The following is a 17,382-nucleotide window of genomic DNA, read 5'->3' as shown; positions in this document are numbered from 1 at the left end:
TTTGGTAATAAGCAATTTTAGAAAGGAGATGGTTTCAAAGAATTATTCTGTCTGGTGTTTTTGGAATGGTTCTTCTGAGTTTCAGCTTTCAGGGGTAGATAATTTCAACACATATATTGTAAGAACTCTTGTGTTTCTTTGAGACAGCAATTTCAACATATACTAATAGCCATTGCCTCCCATTTTCAGGCTACTCCTTCACCCACACAACCCATGGCTTTTATGTTCTTACTATGCTTCTGTTACATTCTTAAGGGACTCACACAAATCACACTTGTCAACACAGTTCAACTGGCAACTTTTCAGTCACTGGCTAATCTCCTTTTTATTCCTCAGTGAAGCACTCTTTCCCCCATTCTTTCCATTTCTTATGGTTAAAATAAATTCTTCTAATCACTCTCAAATTTAGCAAACAGGAAACCAATTAAATTAGAAGTGCTAAAAGTTAAAATAGTCCTTTAAGCTCTATAATACATTCCCTTAGGAATTCATCACTAAAGCCTCAAACATAATAAATCAGAATGTAAGAGGGAAGTAAAATAAGGGTTAGAATAATGGATCACAGAAACCCAAACACATGGGTACCATAAAGGTTTTATTTTAGAGGCCTCATTAAATGTTATTACTGTTTGTTGACAACTCACATTAAAATGCTATTATTATATCATCATAATGACTGCTTTCTTAAAAGCTATTTGGTTCCATGACAAACTGACACTTATAGCTTCCCCTTATCAACACGAATATTTCCCTTTTTGCTATAGCATTGACCCTTCTCCTCATTCCCTCTTCATCTTTGCACAAGATAAAATTCAAAGGCACCATGGCAACTTACAGTTACCAGCTCAACCATTTTTAGCCCAATGACTCCCCAGTGAAAGCAGAGGGTACAGTGAAAAACAGAGGTGGGCAAGTACAGTTATCAGTATGCTCTCTGCCTCCAGATACACCTGGATTTAGGGGATAGAAAATATGTGACATAAAGAAGTAAAGTAACATTATACTAGTATATTCCAAAAGGGTATTATTTTATAATACAGACTATAGGAAGAGTATGAGATTTTTAAGATTCTCAAAAGACTGCTTTAGCTCCTTTCACAGCTAATAAACTTCTTCAATGTGTTTACTGTCCCTGGCAAGCCCCTGCCTTAATCCTCACTGTCTGGGTCTATTCCCCTATCAGATCTACCACGATGAGGCCACTTTTCTTTCCCTAAGTCCATCTATCTCTCACAAAAATCCAGTGACCCTCATGCTGTGCTTAGGGTTAATGCCTAACTTAGACCTCTTCTAAATCCAATATTAATTCCTTGACTTCCTCATCAATGCCACACCAAAAACTTTCCATAATCCCAGTACAATTTTTGACACTTATTGGAAAAAAGAACTTATAAAGAAATATGTTGACAATACCACTGATTTCTTGGCACTGATTCTATTTTCCTTCCATGCTCCTATTCTTACTTCCATGTAGTAAATTTGGATGTACCTTTAAGACTCTGTGGAGAATCTTCTAGTTGAAAGTTTATGACCAAACCCCCTCCTCCACCCTCTTGCCTTCATCCCCTCTTTTCATTCATTCAGGTAATAGGTGTTGACCATGTACTACAAAACAGGCTTGCACTGACCTAGGATCTGGAAATCAAGAGATGAGCAAAGCCACATGATTTTTAACTTCAAGGACCTTATAATCTAGCAAAGATGGACACACAACAGTCATTTACTATAAAGTATGTCAGAGAAGGCAATGGCAACCCACTCCAGGACTCTTGCCTGGAAAATCCCATGGACGGAGGAGCCTGGTAGGCTGCAGTCCATGGAGTCACTAAGAGTTGGACACGACTGAGCAACTTCACTTTCACTTTTCACTTTCATGCATTGAAGAAGGAAATGGCAACCCACTCCAGTGTTCTTGCCTGGAGAATCCCAGGGACGAGGGAGCCTGGTGGGCTGCTGTCTATGGGGTCGCACAGGGTCGGACACGACTGAAGCACCTTAGCAGCAGCAGCAGCAGCATGTTACATGCTTATTCTTGGCATCCAAAGTATAAGTCCACTTAGATATTCTAAAGTCTAAAATTAAATGGGCTAAAAATCAATCTCACTGACGTCTTTCCTATTCCCCTCTTCTCAAGTATCACCTTTCTCCAAGTTTGCCATGATCATTAGTGATAAATAGTCCCAGTTCCCTACTTTCTGTCTCTGTGAACACATTTGCAATGTCTGAAAGTGTTAGTCGCTCAGTTGTGTCTGACTCTTTGTGATTCCATGGACTGTAGCCCACCAGGCTCGTCGTCCACTGAATTCTCCAGGCAAGAATACTGGAGTGGGTTGCCATTCCCTTCTCCAGGGGATCTTTCCAACCCAGGGACTGAACTTGGGTCTCCTGTATTGCAGGCAGGTTCTTTACCATCTAAGCCACCAAAGAAGCTCTGTGCAACATCTACCCTCTCACATACATGAAGTCGTATATGCACATTGGAACATGGTCCAGCTCATTCCTGGGTTACTATGACAGCAGCTTCTTCAATTTCCTCTATAGTCAAGATTTCCCTCTGATACAAATTTACCCTCTACTTCTGTAAATATGCCTTGACAGTATTTCCTTTCTGGAAATACTCAAGAAAGCATGCATCTGACTCTTTAGAGCCTAATGTACAATTCTGTAGGAGATACTAGTTGTCTTTTGAAACTAACTTCTATCTTTTGGCTTATTTATCAGTAATTTCAGCTTGACATTTAAATGACCCAATACTTTCATCTAATGAATACTAATAAACAAGGTATCAGGGCTGACTGAGCAAACATGATGACTGTCCTCATTGGTGAATGGACAACTTTGTGAGAGTTTAAATGTTACTTTCTATGTCTAGTTTAAAAACTACAGATCGAAGTATAGCTATAGAAGGTTAAAAATCATCTTGTTAAATTTTAATTTCCCTTGTCTTCCTCAAAATCAATCATGACTTCCTTTGCCTTTAAATTTTTTCCAGCTGCATTTCTGTACTTTGGCCAACATGGGTGAACCAGCCTAAACCTGTCAAAGTACAGCTTCTTGAAGGTAGGTCTGTATCAGAGAGAAAAAGAAGGAGGAGGAGCTAACAATAATGATATCTATTACTTCCACATGCTTCCACTCATTTTTAAAGTGCTACCTAGAACTTTGGGAAAGTTATACACACAATGCCATATTTAAAATGGATAACCAACAAAAACCTACTGTACAGCACGTGGAATTGCTCAGTGTTATGTGCTAACACCCCTGGATGGGAGGGGTGTTTGGGGAAGAATGGATACATGTATACGCATGGCAGAGTCCCTTCACTGTATACCTGAAACTATCACAACATTGTTAATTGGCTATACCCCAATCAAAAATGTTTTCAGTGTTAAAAAAATAAAAACTAAAAGAAAAATAAATAAATAAAGGTGCTACTTAGATAAAACATAGGAATATCTGGGTGACTTTTAAGAAGTTAAGGGGCATCACAGTGTATGAAATCAATAATACAACTTTTTAAAATCACAGAAACACTTTGAATTACTTAGAAAGAGACCTTAAAATTATCCTCTGTTATCAAAACTGAAAAGATACATGGAGAACATGGAGCCCCTCTCCCATATTTTAAGTTATTCAGGCAGTGGTCCATAAATCTCTCAAGCTTTTAAGAGGCAAAAATGACTGGGTCTCTAAACTGAAATTGGCTGGATGTTTATCTAGGCACTGAAAATACTGCAGAGTGAACCAGGCCCTCCTGCAGAGCTAAGGTTTCAAGAGCATTTGTATAAAACTTTCCTTCCAAGAAAAGGCTCTGATGTTATACTTGGCCAGGGTAAAACCAACTCGTAACACAGAAAGTTCTAGGTTGTTTTTCTTTTATTTCATTTCTTTCTTCCCCATGCCTTCTGACCCTCTCTCTAAGTCACCAAATCTTTAAAAAGCAGCAACATTAAAGACTGGCATCAAGGGATTCCAAGTTTCAAAGTGTCCATGAAATGATATTTCTTATTACAGAAAAACTTTGTAAACTAGACTCGAGATCCACACATAACAAAATAGATAGCAGAGAAGGATATCAGGGCTGGCAGGGAAAAAATATTTCTCCAAAGTCGTATGAATTTGGCATTAATAGGAAGCCAAGTCTGGACCACAGAGATAAGCATCTTTTGTCAGCACATTTCCTAGCTGATTTTTGTCTAGATAAAGCTCCATTTAAAAGACAGTTGCCTGTATACAATTCCTGGGTTGTCAAAGTGCTGAATTTGATCCAGCTAATGAATAAAAAGATAACCTTACAAAAACTTTCAATTATAAAGTCATTTTCTGATGACCACTTTTTAAAATTCACGTAAGGAGTAGAGCTCGAAGTAGCAATGCAAGGAAATAGAATGGCTAGGAATGAGGATGGAATACATTATAAACATGTTGTCTTCTGAAAAATACTCAATGTTTAATTTAAACTGCCAAGACTGCTAGTCTTTGCTTCCCTGAATCTGATTTTTTGGTTAATTTCAATGAGCGAAAACCATTTTCATAAGCAATTAGAAAATTAGATTATTGTCAGTCTCTTTAACCACATCTCCCATTTAAAGAAAGATACCTTTGTAATTCCTTTCCATTCATGGCTGAAGTTTTACTTGAAATATATTTTAAATATGGTGGCACTGTATTCTTTTTTTTTTTCCTTCAAGTTTTAGAGTTTAGAAAAATACTTCGAAAGCAAATTTCATTTATTCATTTTCACAGAAATGTATTAAGGTCTGACTCAATGCCACACCCTGAGGAGAGAGGCCAGAAGAAAGCCATGGTTCCATCCTAGCTTTCTTGGACTCATGGTCTTGGGAGAGCCAATCAAAAGAACAAAAAATTCATAGGAGAGTGATAACTGATGGAACAGGGGCATGTACAAGATTCAAGGAGAATGGAGAGCAGAAGAAATCAGTTAACTCTGCCCCAGTGAGGTCAGGGAGGGCTGAACAAGAGGCTATGCTGTTTCAACAAGTCTGTTCTTCTGTCCTTCAGAATCTCTTCTTTCCAACATTTAAAGTGCAGGTACATGCTGATGCGGGAGGGAGCCCTGAAATGGGGGGCCAACGACACCCCACTCTCCATAACCTCACTCTACCTCCCCAAGCCACTGTGTCCTCCCCTCCTGACCAGGAACACACACTTACTGCTCTCTTTTGCAAAGGATTGCTACAGGAATCAAGAGATAATGTTGCTGAAAGCACATCCTAATTTCAAGGAATTCACGTTGAGAACAGCATTGTTTTTATAGCAAAAAAGGCTATAATATCAGAGAAGCAAAGCAATTTGAAAGTAGAAAAGAAAAGCCCACCATAAATCCAGAATGAATTTAAAAATTTTAAGTATAAAAAATATCTGCAAAACCCAGTATCTTCAGATTTAAAGTTGCCTCCCAAGAACTTTTTTTTTGTAATTGGAAATATAGTTGAGTTACAGTGTTGCATTAGTTTTAGTACAGCAAAGTCATTCAGTTTTATATGTATTTACGTGCATGTGTGGGGGTGCTCAGTCAAGTCCGACTGCGATTCTGTGGACTACAGACCTCCAGACTTCTCTGTCTACGGGTTTCTCCAGGCAAGAATACTGGAGTAGATTGTCATTTCCTTCTCCAGGGGCTCTTCCTGAGAGAGGGATTGAACTCTCATCTCCTGCACTGGCAGGAGAATTCTTTACCACTGCCCTACCTGGGAGGTCCATGTATATATATACATACATATTTTTTTTTATTTTTCAGATACGTTTCCATTACAGGTTACTAGAAGATATTGAATATAGTTCCTTGCACTATATAGTATATTCCTATTGTTTACCTATTTTATATATAGTAATGTGTATATGTTAATCCCATACTCCTACTTTATCCCTCTCCTCTTTCCCCTTCGGTAACCATAAATTTGTTTTCCATCTCTATAAGACTGTTTCTGTTTTGTAAATACATTCATTTGTATTACTTTTTATATTCTACATACAAGTAATATCATATAATATTTGTCTTTTTCTGTCTGACTTACTTCCCTTAGTATAATAATCTCTAGGTTCACCCATGTTGCTGCAAATGGCAATATTTCACTCTTTTATGGGTAAATAATACTCCATTTCTCTAGAACTTTTATCTTGGAGAGACAAAATACAGTAATATTTTCCAATGCATTTAAAACCTGACACTTATATTTATTACCTGCCACCACCAAAGGAGAGTACTTCCTAACACATCCGGATTACCTTGGCTTTCTCTTCTACACTCATTTCTCTCTCTCTCTTTCTTTTTTTCTAAGCAATTCATGCCACTGATAAATACAGGCAAAAAGAGGCTTCATCCTTCTTTTTGTGTTTTCTTGAGTAGTTCTTACTACTCATTTTTTCTCGGCTTTATGCCCTTATGTAAGAAAAAAGGATTCAAAAGTACATCAAGAAGAACTTGGGTCCCCAAACGGTTCTTGCCTGAAATAAATAGACAACATCATTCTGGTATTCAATCTGTGAGACTTTCATTCCAAACATCCTCATTCGACAGACTAAGGGCTCTCCTATGCTCTTCAGTTTAAGGCAGTAACTCCCTCCAGGTACTGATTGACTTCAAAAGGAAAGGACGTAACTTCAGAGTGGGGAGACCCAGTGGTATCTGCTGGGTCTCAACCACATAATCAAGGTCACCATTAAGAAGAGATATCAACATCACACATTCTAATGTGATCCTCTAAAAAGAGCACAACATTACTTCTCTGACATTCTTGCCAAAAATGCATAACCTTGATTTAAGGGAAATATCAAACAAACCCAAACTGAGGGACATTCTACAAAATAACTGACCAGTATTCTTCAAAACTGTCAGTCATGAAAGACAAGGAAAAACTGAGGAACGATCATATTGGAAGACACTAAGGAGACATGATAACTAAATGCAGTCTCGAGTCCTTAACCAGAGAAAAACTGGTGAAATCAGTTAATGGTGATAAGTCTTATAGCACTGTTAACTTCCTAGTTTTGATAATACTGTTATTATGCAAAATGTTATCATTAAGGAAGTTGGGTGAAGGTCATTTGGAACATTTTGTACTTTTTTTTTTTTTTAATTTTCTATAAGTCTACCATGATTTCAAAATAAAAGTTCTTAAAAACTCAAGTGACTCATCCTGGATTTTGTTCTTATTTTCTAGCTTTCATAAAGACTCTCTGAAATTATTTTAGACCATTCTTCCCAGGAATCTAGACCTATAAGATAAATATATGAATTCCAAATATCTCTTCATTCTCAGTAACAGCAGAACGAAAGATGCCAATACATTTATAAACCATTTCACAAATACAAAGAGAGGAAAAATAAGTTAACAAATTAATAATGATGATTCTTGATTTAACACTACGTTTAATAGTGGAAAAGTCAAGGCTATTCATTTTTGGTTAGAAGACTGGAAAGAGAATTGTAAATCTGCAGATGTGTTTTTATTACTATTCAACGGCTAGGGATGGTGGGGGGCTCTCCTGCTCCCTCCTCACACCAGGTCCACCTCTGCCTGCCCCTTTGTTACCTTCCTCCTAAGGACAGCAGGAACCAACTGAACGAGTTGATCCCAGAGACACGTACTACAGCAAGATTACGAGTGAGCAGGCTTACTCTGCCCAAGAGGCATGGACCCAAGCACCCCATTTTCTCTTACATTTCTGCTTCAGACCCAGTCATGTAGCAATCAATATATTTTGCCTCTTTCCCTTCTCCTGAACACCTAGTTGAGGAGAGAAGGTTCAGGAAAGATACTAGGAACTCTAGTTAGGTCTTAAAAACAATGGAGCCCAGAAGAGGGGTTTTAACATGTCACCTTGACTTCTCTCAACTAGGGGTTCTCTTGTACAACTCCTATGATCCCGCTGGGGAGAAAATGTCATTTTTATATAGAATTTAGGCCCTCAGACCACCATATATATAATACTATCAAAAATCACACTCACGCTTTAACACAAAGAACTAAAGGAAACAACTTTGCAATAAGCTCAAAGCATAGAAAAATATCTGCAGAAAACCAAGTGGTTTGAGCTTGGGAAGCACAATCTGAATTACCTTCTTAATGAATGCCACTGAAAACGTATCCCAGGACACTATTCCATGGTCCATCAGCTCCACAAAGGCCGTCAGGGTGAAGGACAGCATGTCTCCAAAGCTGGAAAACACAAGGAGGCGTGAGCGTGATAGGCCAGGAGTTCAGCACAAGGAGAGACGGGAGTGAGAGAGCTTTAGAGGGATGAGTACAAGCAGAACTGGACAAGATCACTGGGATAAGCAGCTGGGCCACAGACAACGTCCTTACACACGTGGCTCAGTAGGAAGGAGGCAGGTAGCTTCACAGTGAGAAGCCTGGGCCTCTGGGGGACAGACCTGGATTCACAGTCTCACTCAGGTGAGCTGTGTTGCCCCTGAGCGGGTCCCTAAGATTCTCTAAGCCACCGTCTTCTCCACTGAAAAACTGGATAGTGAAATCTGTTCCATCACAGGGCTGCTGGTAGAGCACTGAATAAAGTTCAGCATACAAGCATTCAGAAAATGATAGCTTAAAAAAGCTCCTCAGCAAACAAATATTAGGAAGAGGGCAACACGCTTCTCTTATAATCTCTGGGTATCCAACAGGGAAGGTTATAAATAAGTCTATTAAAAGTATGAGCACTTTGCAAAAGATTCATGTGGCCCATAAATACCTAGGGGTGTGTGTGTGTGTGTGTGTGTGTGTGTGTGTGTGTGTTTGGTGAGTGCATTTACACACATACACACACTCACAGATACAAACATATATGTAAGTAAGCATATTAATTTCTATGTTACACTGTCCAGCATTTTAACTTTAGTTAACAGGCTTTATAGAATATCTTTCTAGAATATTATAGATAATAACGATTTGCTGGCCATTGACTTGCTGTGATTCAGAAGCTGTAGGAAGTGTCTCATGAATGAGTTAGAAATTTAAACAGATCAGGCAAACTCAGGTAAGAGAATTGCCTTCTGTAATAGCTCCACCCACACCCCTTACCAGACAACAACCTGGTTTCTAGTGCTTACAAAACAACTTTGAGAATCTTTTACAGAAACTCACCTCTACTGTAAATTATCACCGTAATAGTATTAACTTAAAACCCTCAAGGTAAGTTTTGTCTCTTCGGGTATATTAAATTACATCCATCAGAATCTCCATACTGTATACAACCATACTGATTCATATGCTTGACTTTTTAAAAATAAATTTAGTAGTTCCGATTTTTAATCTGTAGACTCCTATATATCATGACTGCTACTTTACAGAGTTTCATAAAGTGTTTAGATGGAGTCTTCCCATTCATTTTCAATGAACAGAATAGAAAACTGGCTCCTATTTCTTTTAAAACACCTTTTGCAGTCCCCCTTCTTCCCAGTGTTCTCAGCCTGGCCTCCATGGAGGACCTTGGAAATCTTGCATCATCTCAGAAGCTGTGATGCTGAAAATAAATCTACAAAAGAGGAAGTGAATCTCAGGCAAGGACTGTAATCCAAAGGCACCAGACACAACAGAGGGGATGAGATGTGCTGAATGGAAATGGTTCAGTGGGTGGTTTCTGGAGTCAGACAGCAGAGGTGGACAGCTGTAAGTGGACAAGTCACTGACACAGTCTGTGCGCAAGTTTCCTCATTTTTTAAAACAGAGGATGACAATGATGCGGCTAGTGGCGGTGATACTTTACTCAAAGGATTCCTGGGGAGAAAAAAGGAGTTACCACACGTACAGCCCTCTGAACAGTGTATAACACACGGAAGGCAGCATATGAATATTAGTTATCATCATTATGCAAAGAGGTATTTTAAAAAGGTACACGAAGCTCATGATTTTCAAATGTCTGTCTTCACTGTGACAAGAATTCTCTGTCCTTGGAACCAGAAAAAAAAAAAAAAATATTCAAGGAAAGCCAAACCTTTCAAATCAGATTTAAAAAGCAGCATATATTTTTAAAAGACTTTTCTGAGTCACAGACAAGCAATCCCCATCTTACAGGTTCCCCCTAGGTGGCATCAGAGAATCATGCCCCAAAAAGAAATTCCAAACCAGAAAACTCAAGCTTACTTTAAGAAAACAAAAAAAGTAGATAGTCAGGTGGAAAATGGACTAAAAGGACAAGTAAGAAAGGTTATAGAAAAATTCCAGAATGACTCTTCTACAATGAGTCATAAGAAAATCTAAACACTAGCTTGCAAAAAAAAAAAAAAGGAAATTTCTTCAGGAAAATAAGAAAGCCAGGAAATAAAAACAATTAGTAAGATTTATTAACAGATTATTAGATATTAGTATCACTGTGAAAACATTACATAATTATGTATAGAATTTTTAGTGAACAATATTATGTAATTTATTACTTTGTTGTATTATTAGTGGTAAACAATATTAACTAACTTCCCTTGTGGCTCAGACAGTAAAGTATCTGCCTGCAGTTCAATGCCTGGGTCAGGAAGAGCCCCTGGAGAAGGACATGACAACTCACTCCAGTATACTTTCCCCAAGAATCCCTATGGAGAGAGGAGCCTGGTGGGCTACAGTCCAAGGGGTCACAAAGAGTCGGACGTGACTGAGCAACTAACACACACACACAAACAATATTAACAAGTTTTTTACTCAAAAAAAGGGAAAAAAAAAAACACTAAGTGATAATGAACCTGGAGTCGGAAATGGCAAGTGCTCCAGTATTCTTTCCTGGAAAATTCCATGGACAGGGGAGCCTGGCGGGCTACAGTTCACGGGTTTGCAAAGCATCAGACATGACTGAGCACACACATACATACACAACTGATAATGAATGGTTTGCATTTCTTTACACCTGGCCTGCTGAAAGATCTCAATTGCTAAAAAATGTACATGACATTGGAGGATGGCATTCATAGGTTCCATGCAGTGTAAAAACATTGCCTTGGTGTTGTCACTAAGAGAAAAGCAATGGAAACAGAAAAAGGAGTAACACATGGCTAGAAACAAGCTCTTCTTTACATTCCCTATATCTTGGACTAAAGACAGTATCAGTCCTCATTAACTGCTTTAAAAGCAAAAGATAAATTGTACTTATGCGCTCTAATTATCTGAAGGCAACAGAACTCTGTTCCTCCCTCAATGGACTCATAATCCAAATGGCCTCAGTGACATCTTGGGATACTCCCTCTTGCTCAAATGCCCCAGAACTCTGCCTACAGATTCCTCAGACAGGCTCCCAGGACCTGGGGCAAAAGATGCAGAAAAAGAGAAACAGTATTGTTTGGTTTCCAAATCTCCAAGCTGCTTTGGGGAACTAGTGTTTCAATCTCCATGGTTGGAATTGGAGCACTGTTTCTGAGACTGCCCCTAGGGCTTTCTGTGCTTGGCAATCACCAGTTAGTGTCAATGGTTGAGAAGTGAGAGAAGTTTCTTTACATCACACACCAACGTGTCCAGAGCAAGGATCACTCTCTTGATCCAAAAAAGTTTTATATAAATGTTATATCATGCGTGCTCAGTCACTCAGGAGTGTCCTACTCTTTGTGACCTTGCCAGGCTCCTCTGTCTGTGGGATTATCCAGGTAAGAATACTGGAGCGGGTTGCTATTTCCTTAATGTATACTTATATAATTATTATCTAATAACACTTTCTGTACTTGTGAAAGTGAAAGTGTTAGTCACTCAGTCGTCTTTGACTCTTTGCGACCCCATGGAGTATAGCCTGCTAGGCTTCTCTGTCCATGGAATTCTCCAGGCAAGAATATTAGAGTGGGATGCTGTCCCTTTTCGAGGGGATCGAACCCATGTCTCTTGTATCTCCTGCCCTGGCAGGAGGATTCTTTACTATCTGAGTCACATGTATAATTATAAGCGGGCTCTCCCAGTGGCTCAGCTGTAAAAAATCCACTTATAATGCAGGAGACACAGAAGATGTGGATTCGATCCCTGAGTCAGGATGATCTCCTGGAGGAGGAATTGGCAACCCACTCCAGTATTCTTGCCTTGAAAATTCCATGGACAGAGGAGCCTGGTGGGTTAGTGTCCATAGGGTTGCAAAGAGTTGGACACGACGAAACGACTGAGCACACACACATGTAATTATAAACTCTACAGATTAATGTTATTAGACATACATATGCTATATATTCATATGTATGTATATGTATAATATATAAAATATGTTATTAGATATATTTTATATATTATACACATTATATATGATACGATATCTTGTATATATAATGTATATCTTATATACTGTGTACATATATAACATACTTTATCTATTATATGATATATACATATATATTATTATATAGAATATGTATATAATATATTATATTATATATACTATATATATGACATATATAATTCATTATAACTGTTGCTGGATGGCATACTACCTTTCCATGGGAGACATTTTTCAAAATTCAACTTTAAATCCTCAGTTGCAAGGAAAAGATGGCAGTGCTAAAATGTTATTACCTTCCAAATCAAGGGACTCACTCACCTCATCTCAATTGAGGCAGCTACAAAAGCTCTTATTGAACCCTGACACAGATGTTTATTTCCACTGCTAGAGGAGTGATTCAGGTTCCAAAGAGGACAGGCAAGAGCCAAGATCCTGTCTCTGAAATCAGTGCTGGGGGCAGAAGATCAAGGCTAAAAGGATTATAGATATAAAGCAACCACATGGCACATGCGGGGAGCATTTTTATTTGTTTAGTTTATTTGTTTTTTTATAAAGTGCTAAGCTAAAGATTTTGCAGTACTGGCTGCGACAGATTAAGCTGACTACAAACTTTACATGCTGGTCGAGAGCCATGTCACAGCCAACACACCATGTGTGCTGGAATGATTCAAATAAATGTTTCTCATCAATTCAGTAGAGACCATCTTCTTTCCAAGAAAATTCAGCCAATCTCAAAGCATTTAAATTTTATGCTGTTAGTTTTATCAAATAGTGCTTCCAAATGTTTTCATTGGGTGCCATGCCCAAGAGAGAAGCAGAGAAAAGATGAAAATTAAGACCACTTTTAAAGTTATTAATAAATCATACTGAATATATCCGTAATTGCCAAGGTTAATGATATAACTTTGTTCTACCTTGCCTGTTGAGTTTTTCCAATTATTTTATTTGTGTGGTAAAACTTATAGACACAGAAATGTATGGATTTCTAAACTGCCCCAGTGGACATTCCCTTTAGAATCATAGCATGATATATCAACAGACATTCTTTCAGCTCCTTTGTTGAAAATTTAGCTGTGGATCAATGTTAGACTCTTTATTCTATTCTATGGATCTGTCTATCCTTTTATACCAATATCACAGTATGTTAATTACTGACTTTGTAGGAAGTCTTTAAGTCAGTTAATGAAATCTTCCAACTTTATTGATTTTTATGGGTTTTTCAAGATTGTTTTGGCTCTTCTAGGTCCAATGCATTTCCTTTAAGTTTTTAGGAAAACTCGTAATTTCTTTTTTAGAAACTGTATTGCACTAAACCTAATTTGGGGAGAATTGCTATCTTAACAATACTGTGTCTTCCAATCCATAAAATGCTGTATTCTCTACTTATTTAGGTCTTCATTACTTTCTTCCAGCAATATTTTTTATTTTTCAGACAACAGGTATTAATGTCTCCTGTTAAAATTAATTCCTAAGAATTTTATCATTTCTGACGTCTGTAAATGGAAATTATAAAATTTCACGTTTCAGTTGTTTGCTATTAAAGTATAAAAATATATCCCTTTTACATACTGATGTTATACTCTGAAACTTTGATAAATTCAGTTATGAGATCAAGCCATTTCTTTGTAAATGCCTTAGGATTTTCTGTGGATAGAGTTGATTTTACTTCTTTTTTTCCAACATGAGTATCTTTAAAGACTTATTTATTTTGGGTTGTGCCCCGTCTTCGTGGCTGCGCAGCTTTCTCTAGTTGCGGCAAGTGGGGCTACTCTCTAGTTGGGGTGTGCAGGCTTCTCATTGCGGTGGCTTCTCTTGCTGCAGAGTGCAGGCTCTGCGGCCCGCAGCTCTCAGCAGTTTAAGCTCCTGGGCTCTAGAGCATAGGCCCACCAGTTGTGGCACGCAGGATTCGTTGCTCCTTGGCATGTGGGATCTTCCCAGATCGGGGGTGGAACCTGTGTCTCCTGCATTGGCAGGCAGATTCTTTACCATTACCATTAAGCCGCCAGGGAAGCCCTTATTTCTTCCTTTCTGACCACGGTCTTTTATTTCTATGTTGACTTATTGCTAAGGCTAACAACTATAGTACAATGTTGACTAGAAGTGCAAAAAGTGAATATATTTGCCTTATTCCCAATCTTTAGTGGGAGGAGTGGGGATTCATCTTCCAACATTAAGTATAATGCTTTTTTTTTTCTTAGATAGTCTTTATCAGGTTGAGGAAGTTCCCTCTCTTCCCAGATTGCTGAGAATACTTATGAATGAGTGTTGGATACTATGAAATGCTTTTTCTGTATCTGTTATCTATTTTCTGTATCTATAAAGGTGGTTTTTCTGTTTAAGTTTTCTCCTTTATTTTTCTAAATCATGGTCACTGATTTTCAGATGTTAAACTTCTTCTGAGATAAATCTTTGTTGCCACAAATCTTCTTTATACCTTGCTTGATTATATTTGTTTATATGTTTCTGGGGAGTTATGCACTTTTGTTCATTAGGTGGCCTATAATTTTTATTTCCTAAATTAGCTTTGTCAGGTTTTGTTATCAGAGTGATACTAGCTTCATAGGCCTCATAAAATGATTGGGAACTTTTCCCCACCATCTCTCTTTTCTGAAACTGTATGTGTAGATTCAGTATTTCTTCTGCATCTGCATAATAAAACTCACCAGTGCAACCAATTTTCATTGTGTAACCCTCTAACAGTCTGTATTTATACTGAGCTTCCTCTTGGGTTAGCTGGGACTGTCAGATCTACATCTGCTTCCTCTTTTCTTCTTCCTTTCACAGGCATCAGCTCTACCTCACTATCTGAAAGGTATTCATATCCAACCTCACTTTGTGCCACAAAGTACCACCCATCCTCCAATAAACCTCTTACTCTCCTTACTCCATCTCAGCATCAGCTGCTCAGGGACTAAACTGACACATCAAAACTGACCACGAGCAAACAAAAAATCTGAATACCCTTGGGGTTCACATACACATGTGTACATTCACACTTCAGTGATCAGTGATATATTTGGGCAGAATTCATATATATTTATGAGGGTTTCATATCCTCTGAGCCTCCTTTCTTTCATGGATTTTCCTTAATTATCTAGTTGTTCTGCCAGCCCCAAATTATGTCGCATGGACAGAGGAGGCATGTACCACCAGTAACATTAAGATTGAGGGTTTTCATCACTCCATAATACCTGGATGGGGCTTCCCAGGTGGCACTAGTGGTAAAGAAACCGCCTGTCAACTCAGGAAACGTAAGGCATGCGGGTTCAATCTCTGGTTCAGGAAGATGTCCTGGAGGAGGGCATGGGAACCCACTCCAGTATTCTTGCCTGGAGAATCACCACGGACAGAAGAGCCTAGCAGGCTACAGTCCATAGCAGGCACAGAGTCGGACACGACTGAAGTGACTGAGCACACATGCAGAACGCATGCTACCTGGATGAGCAGGGATCCTCAGGCAAAAAGCTGTAAACACACAAATCTCATCTAGAGCCAATTTGTTCTCTCAAAGACTGACTTACTTCTTTCCGTCTGTTTCAGTTGCAATCTAGTTCCTTAAATGCTTGTTTTTAGATGTTTTTGTTTGCAATATTTTGTCTAGAGGTCATAATTGTTATCTATGGTCCTTAGTCTGATTAGGCTACTTTGCCATTACCAGAACCAGGATCCTGAGCATTGATTTTGTCCACCATAAATACAAATCATGATTCACACTTGCAATGCCCCTATAATCCAAAAGATTAAAACTGCTGACAGATAAATTTTGAGAAGTTATTTGGGCTGGAGTCCAAAATTTTACATTAACAAATTGTATTAGGTTATTAGAGAAGAAATAACCAGTTTGAATCCCAACACCACTTCACTTGAACTTCCGCATCAGGGAAATAATGCTAATTTTACTCATCTTGTGTTGTGGATAAAAGTGTGAATTAGAAGTAATAAGTGTAAACATTTAAACATTGAGACAGTGCCCAGGACAGAGTAAATTCTCAACAAAAGATGGATTTTATTGTCATTACCATTAAGTGTTTCTACTGTATTAAAATATATATCAAAATTAGATTTAAGAAGCTTTATCCTAAAAATTCAATCTTTCTACCTTATTAGAATTTAATAACTGAAGAGTTCCTGCAACTAATACTTTTTCTAGTGGGAGGGGCAGGGGAACATGAAAGCTTGGAGACCACTATTACACTGTTCAGGATTTTCTCTGGAGACTTAAAAATAAGGTGCACATTTTCAGATGCTGTTCAATCTTCCTTCTCAAGCTGAAACTGTATGCTTAACAACTGGGCCAAATGGAAATTCATTCAGCCTATTACAGAGAGTTTATAAGATCCTATTTGGACTCCTCTTGTTTAGTGAATAATAAAGGCATTGAGGAGGGAATACTCTAAGAAAGAACTTTTGAGATCTCCAGACACAATTATCATGCAATTCAAATACATGGGTGACTGAACATTTTCTCAGACTGAAAGTAAATAATTTTCCTTCCATACTTCAATCTTCAATATTTTTATGTGGATCTTTTTCTTACCACGTCATTGAAGAAAATCAAAGATTTTTGACTTTGAACATTACATAGGCCACAAAAAAGAAAGGTTTTGTTTAAAGTAATACATAAAATTGTGCCTAGCCTTGCTCCAAGAGAAGGGGAGCAATCCTGATGTGATCATTCTGTGGTTACAAACATAAAAACACTCTACCACAAAGCAAAAAGAAAAGGGAAATAATTTTTTTTTTTAAGAACCTGTTTATAAAAACATAAAAAAGAAAGAAAAAAACATCACTCAAAATATCTAGACACATAGTTACACAATCATTCAGAGGACAGAGTTTAAATATTCAGAGAAGAAGGAAGTGTTACATCATCTATATCAACAGATCAGAAATTCTTACCAAGGCTTCATGATCTTCTGCAATTTCTGGTATCGTCTGTAAAATTCAAAAGCAACCATGTAAGGCTCATGCATGACAGCAATGGATTTTACACAAATTACATATCATGAATAAAGCCCAGAATGAGCTATGTGACAGGTTTAACAGCCATTAAGGGCATTTCATTCATTTCAAAACATTTCTCCAAGTAATAAATTTGTGTTTATTAATGACACAAAACAATCAAAAATAGGGATTAAACTACTATAACCAACCTGATGCATTTACTTTTGAATAAAGGCAACAAAG

General features: G+C 37.9%; 1 protein-coding gene across 7 annotated transcripts in view; it reads right to left on the bottom strand.

Annotated features, from left to right (window-relative positions):
* ELMO1 (engulfment and cell motility 1) overlaps positions 1–17,382 on the bottom strand; it is a 582,500-nt gene that overhangs the window by 358,319 nt on the left and 206,799 nt on the right. For all 7 annotated transcript variants that reach the window (XM_015469368.3, XM_015469370.3, XM_059885500.1 and 4 more), the window contains 2 exons: positions 17,095–17,130; positions 8,084–8,183 (listed from right to left, as the gene is read on the bottom strand). In XM_015469368.3, coding sequence (XP_015324854.1) covers positions 8,084–8,183; positions 17,095–17,130 — 136 coding nt within the window. The remainder of the gene's footprint in view (positions 1–8,083; positions 8,184–17,094; positions 17,131–17,382) is intronic.

Source organism: Bos taurus, chromosome 4 (assembly GCF_002263795.3).
Source record: "Bos taurus isolate L1 Dominette 01449 registration number 42190680 breed Hereford chromosome 4, ARS-UCD2.0, whole genome shotgun sequence".
NCBI classification, from domain to species: Eukaryota; Metazoa; Chordata; class Mammalia; order Artiodactyla; family Bovidae; genus Bos; species Bos taurus.
This window is presented reverse-complemented; position numbering and strand designations above follow the sequence as displayed.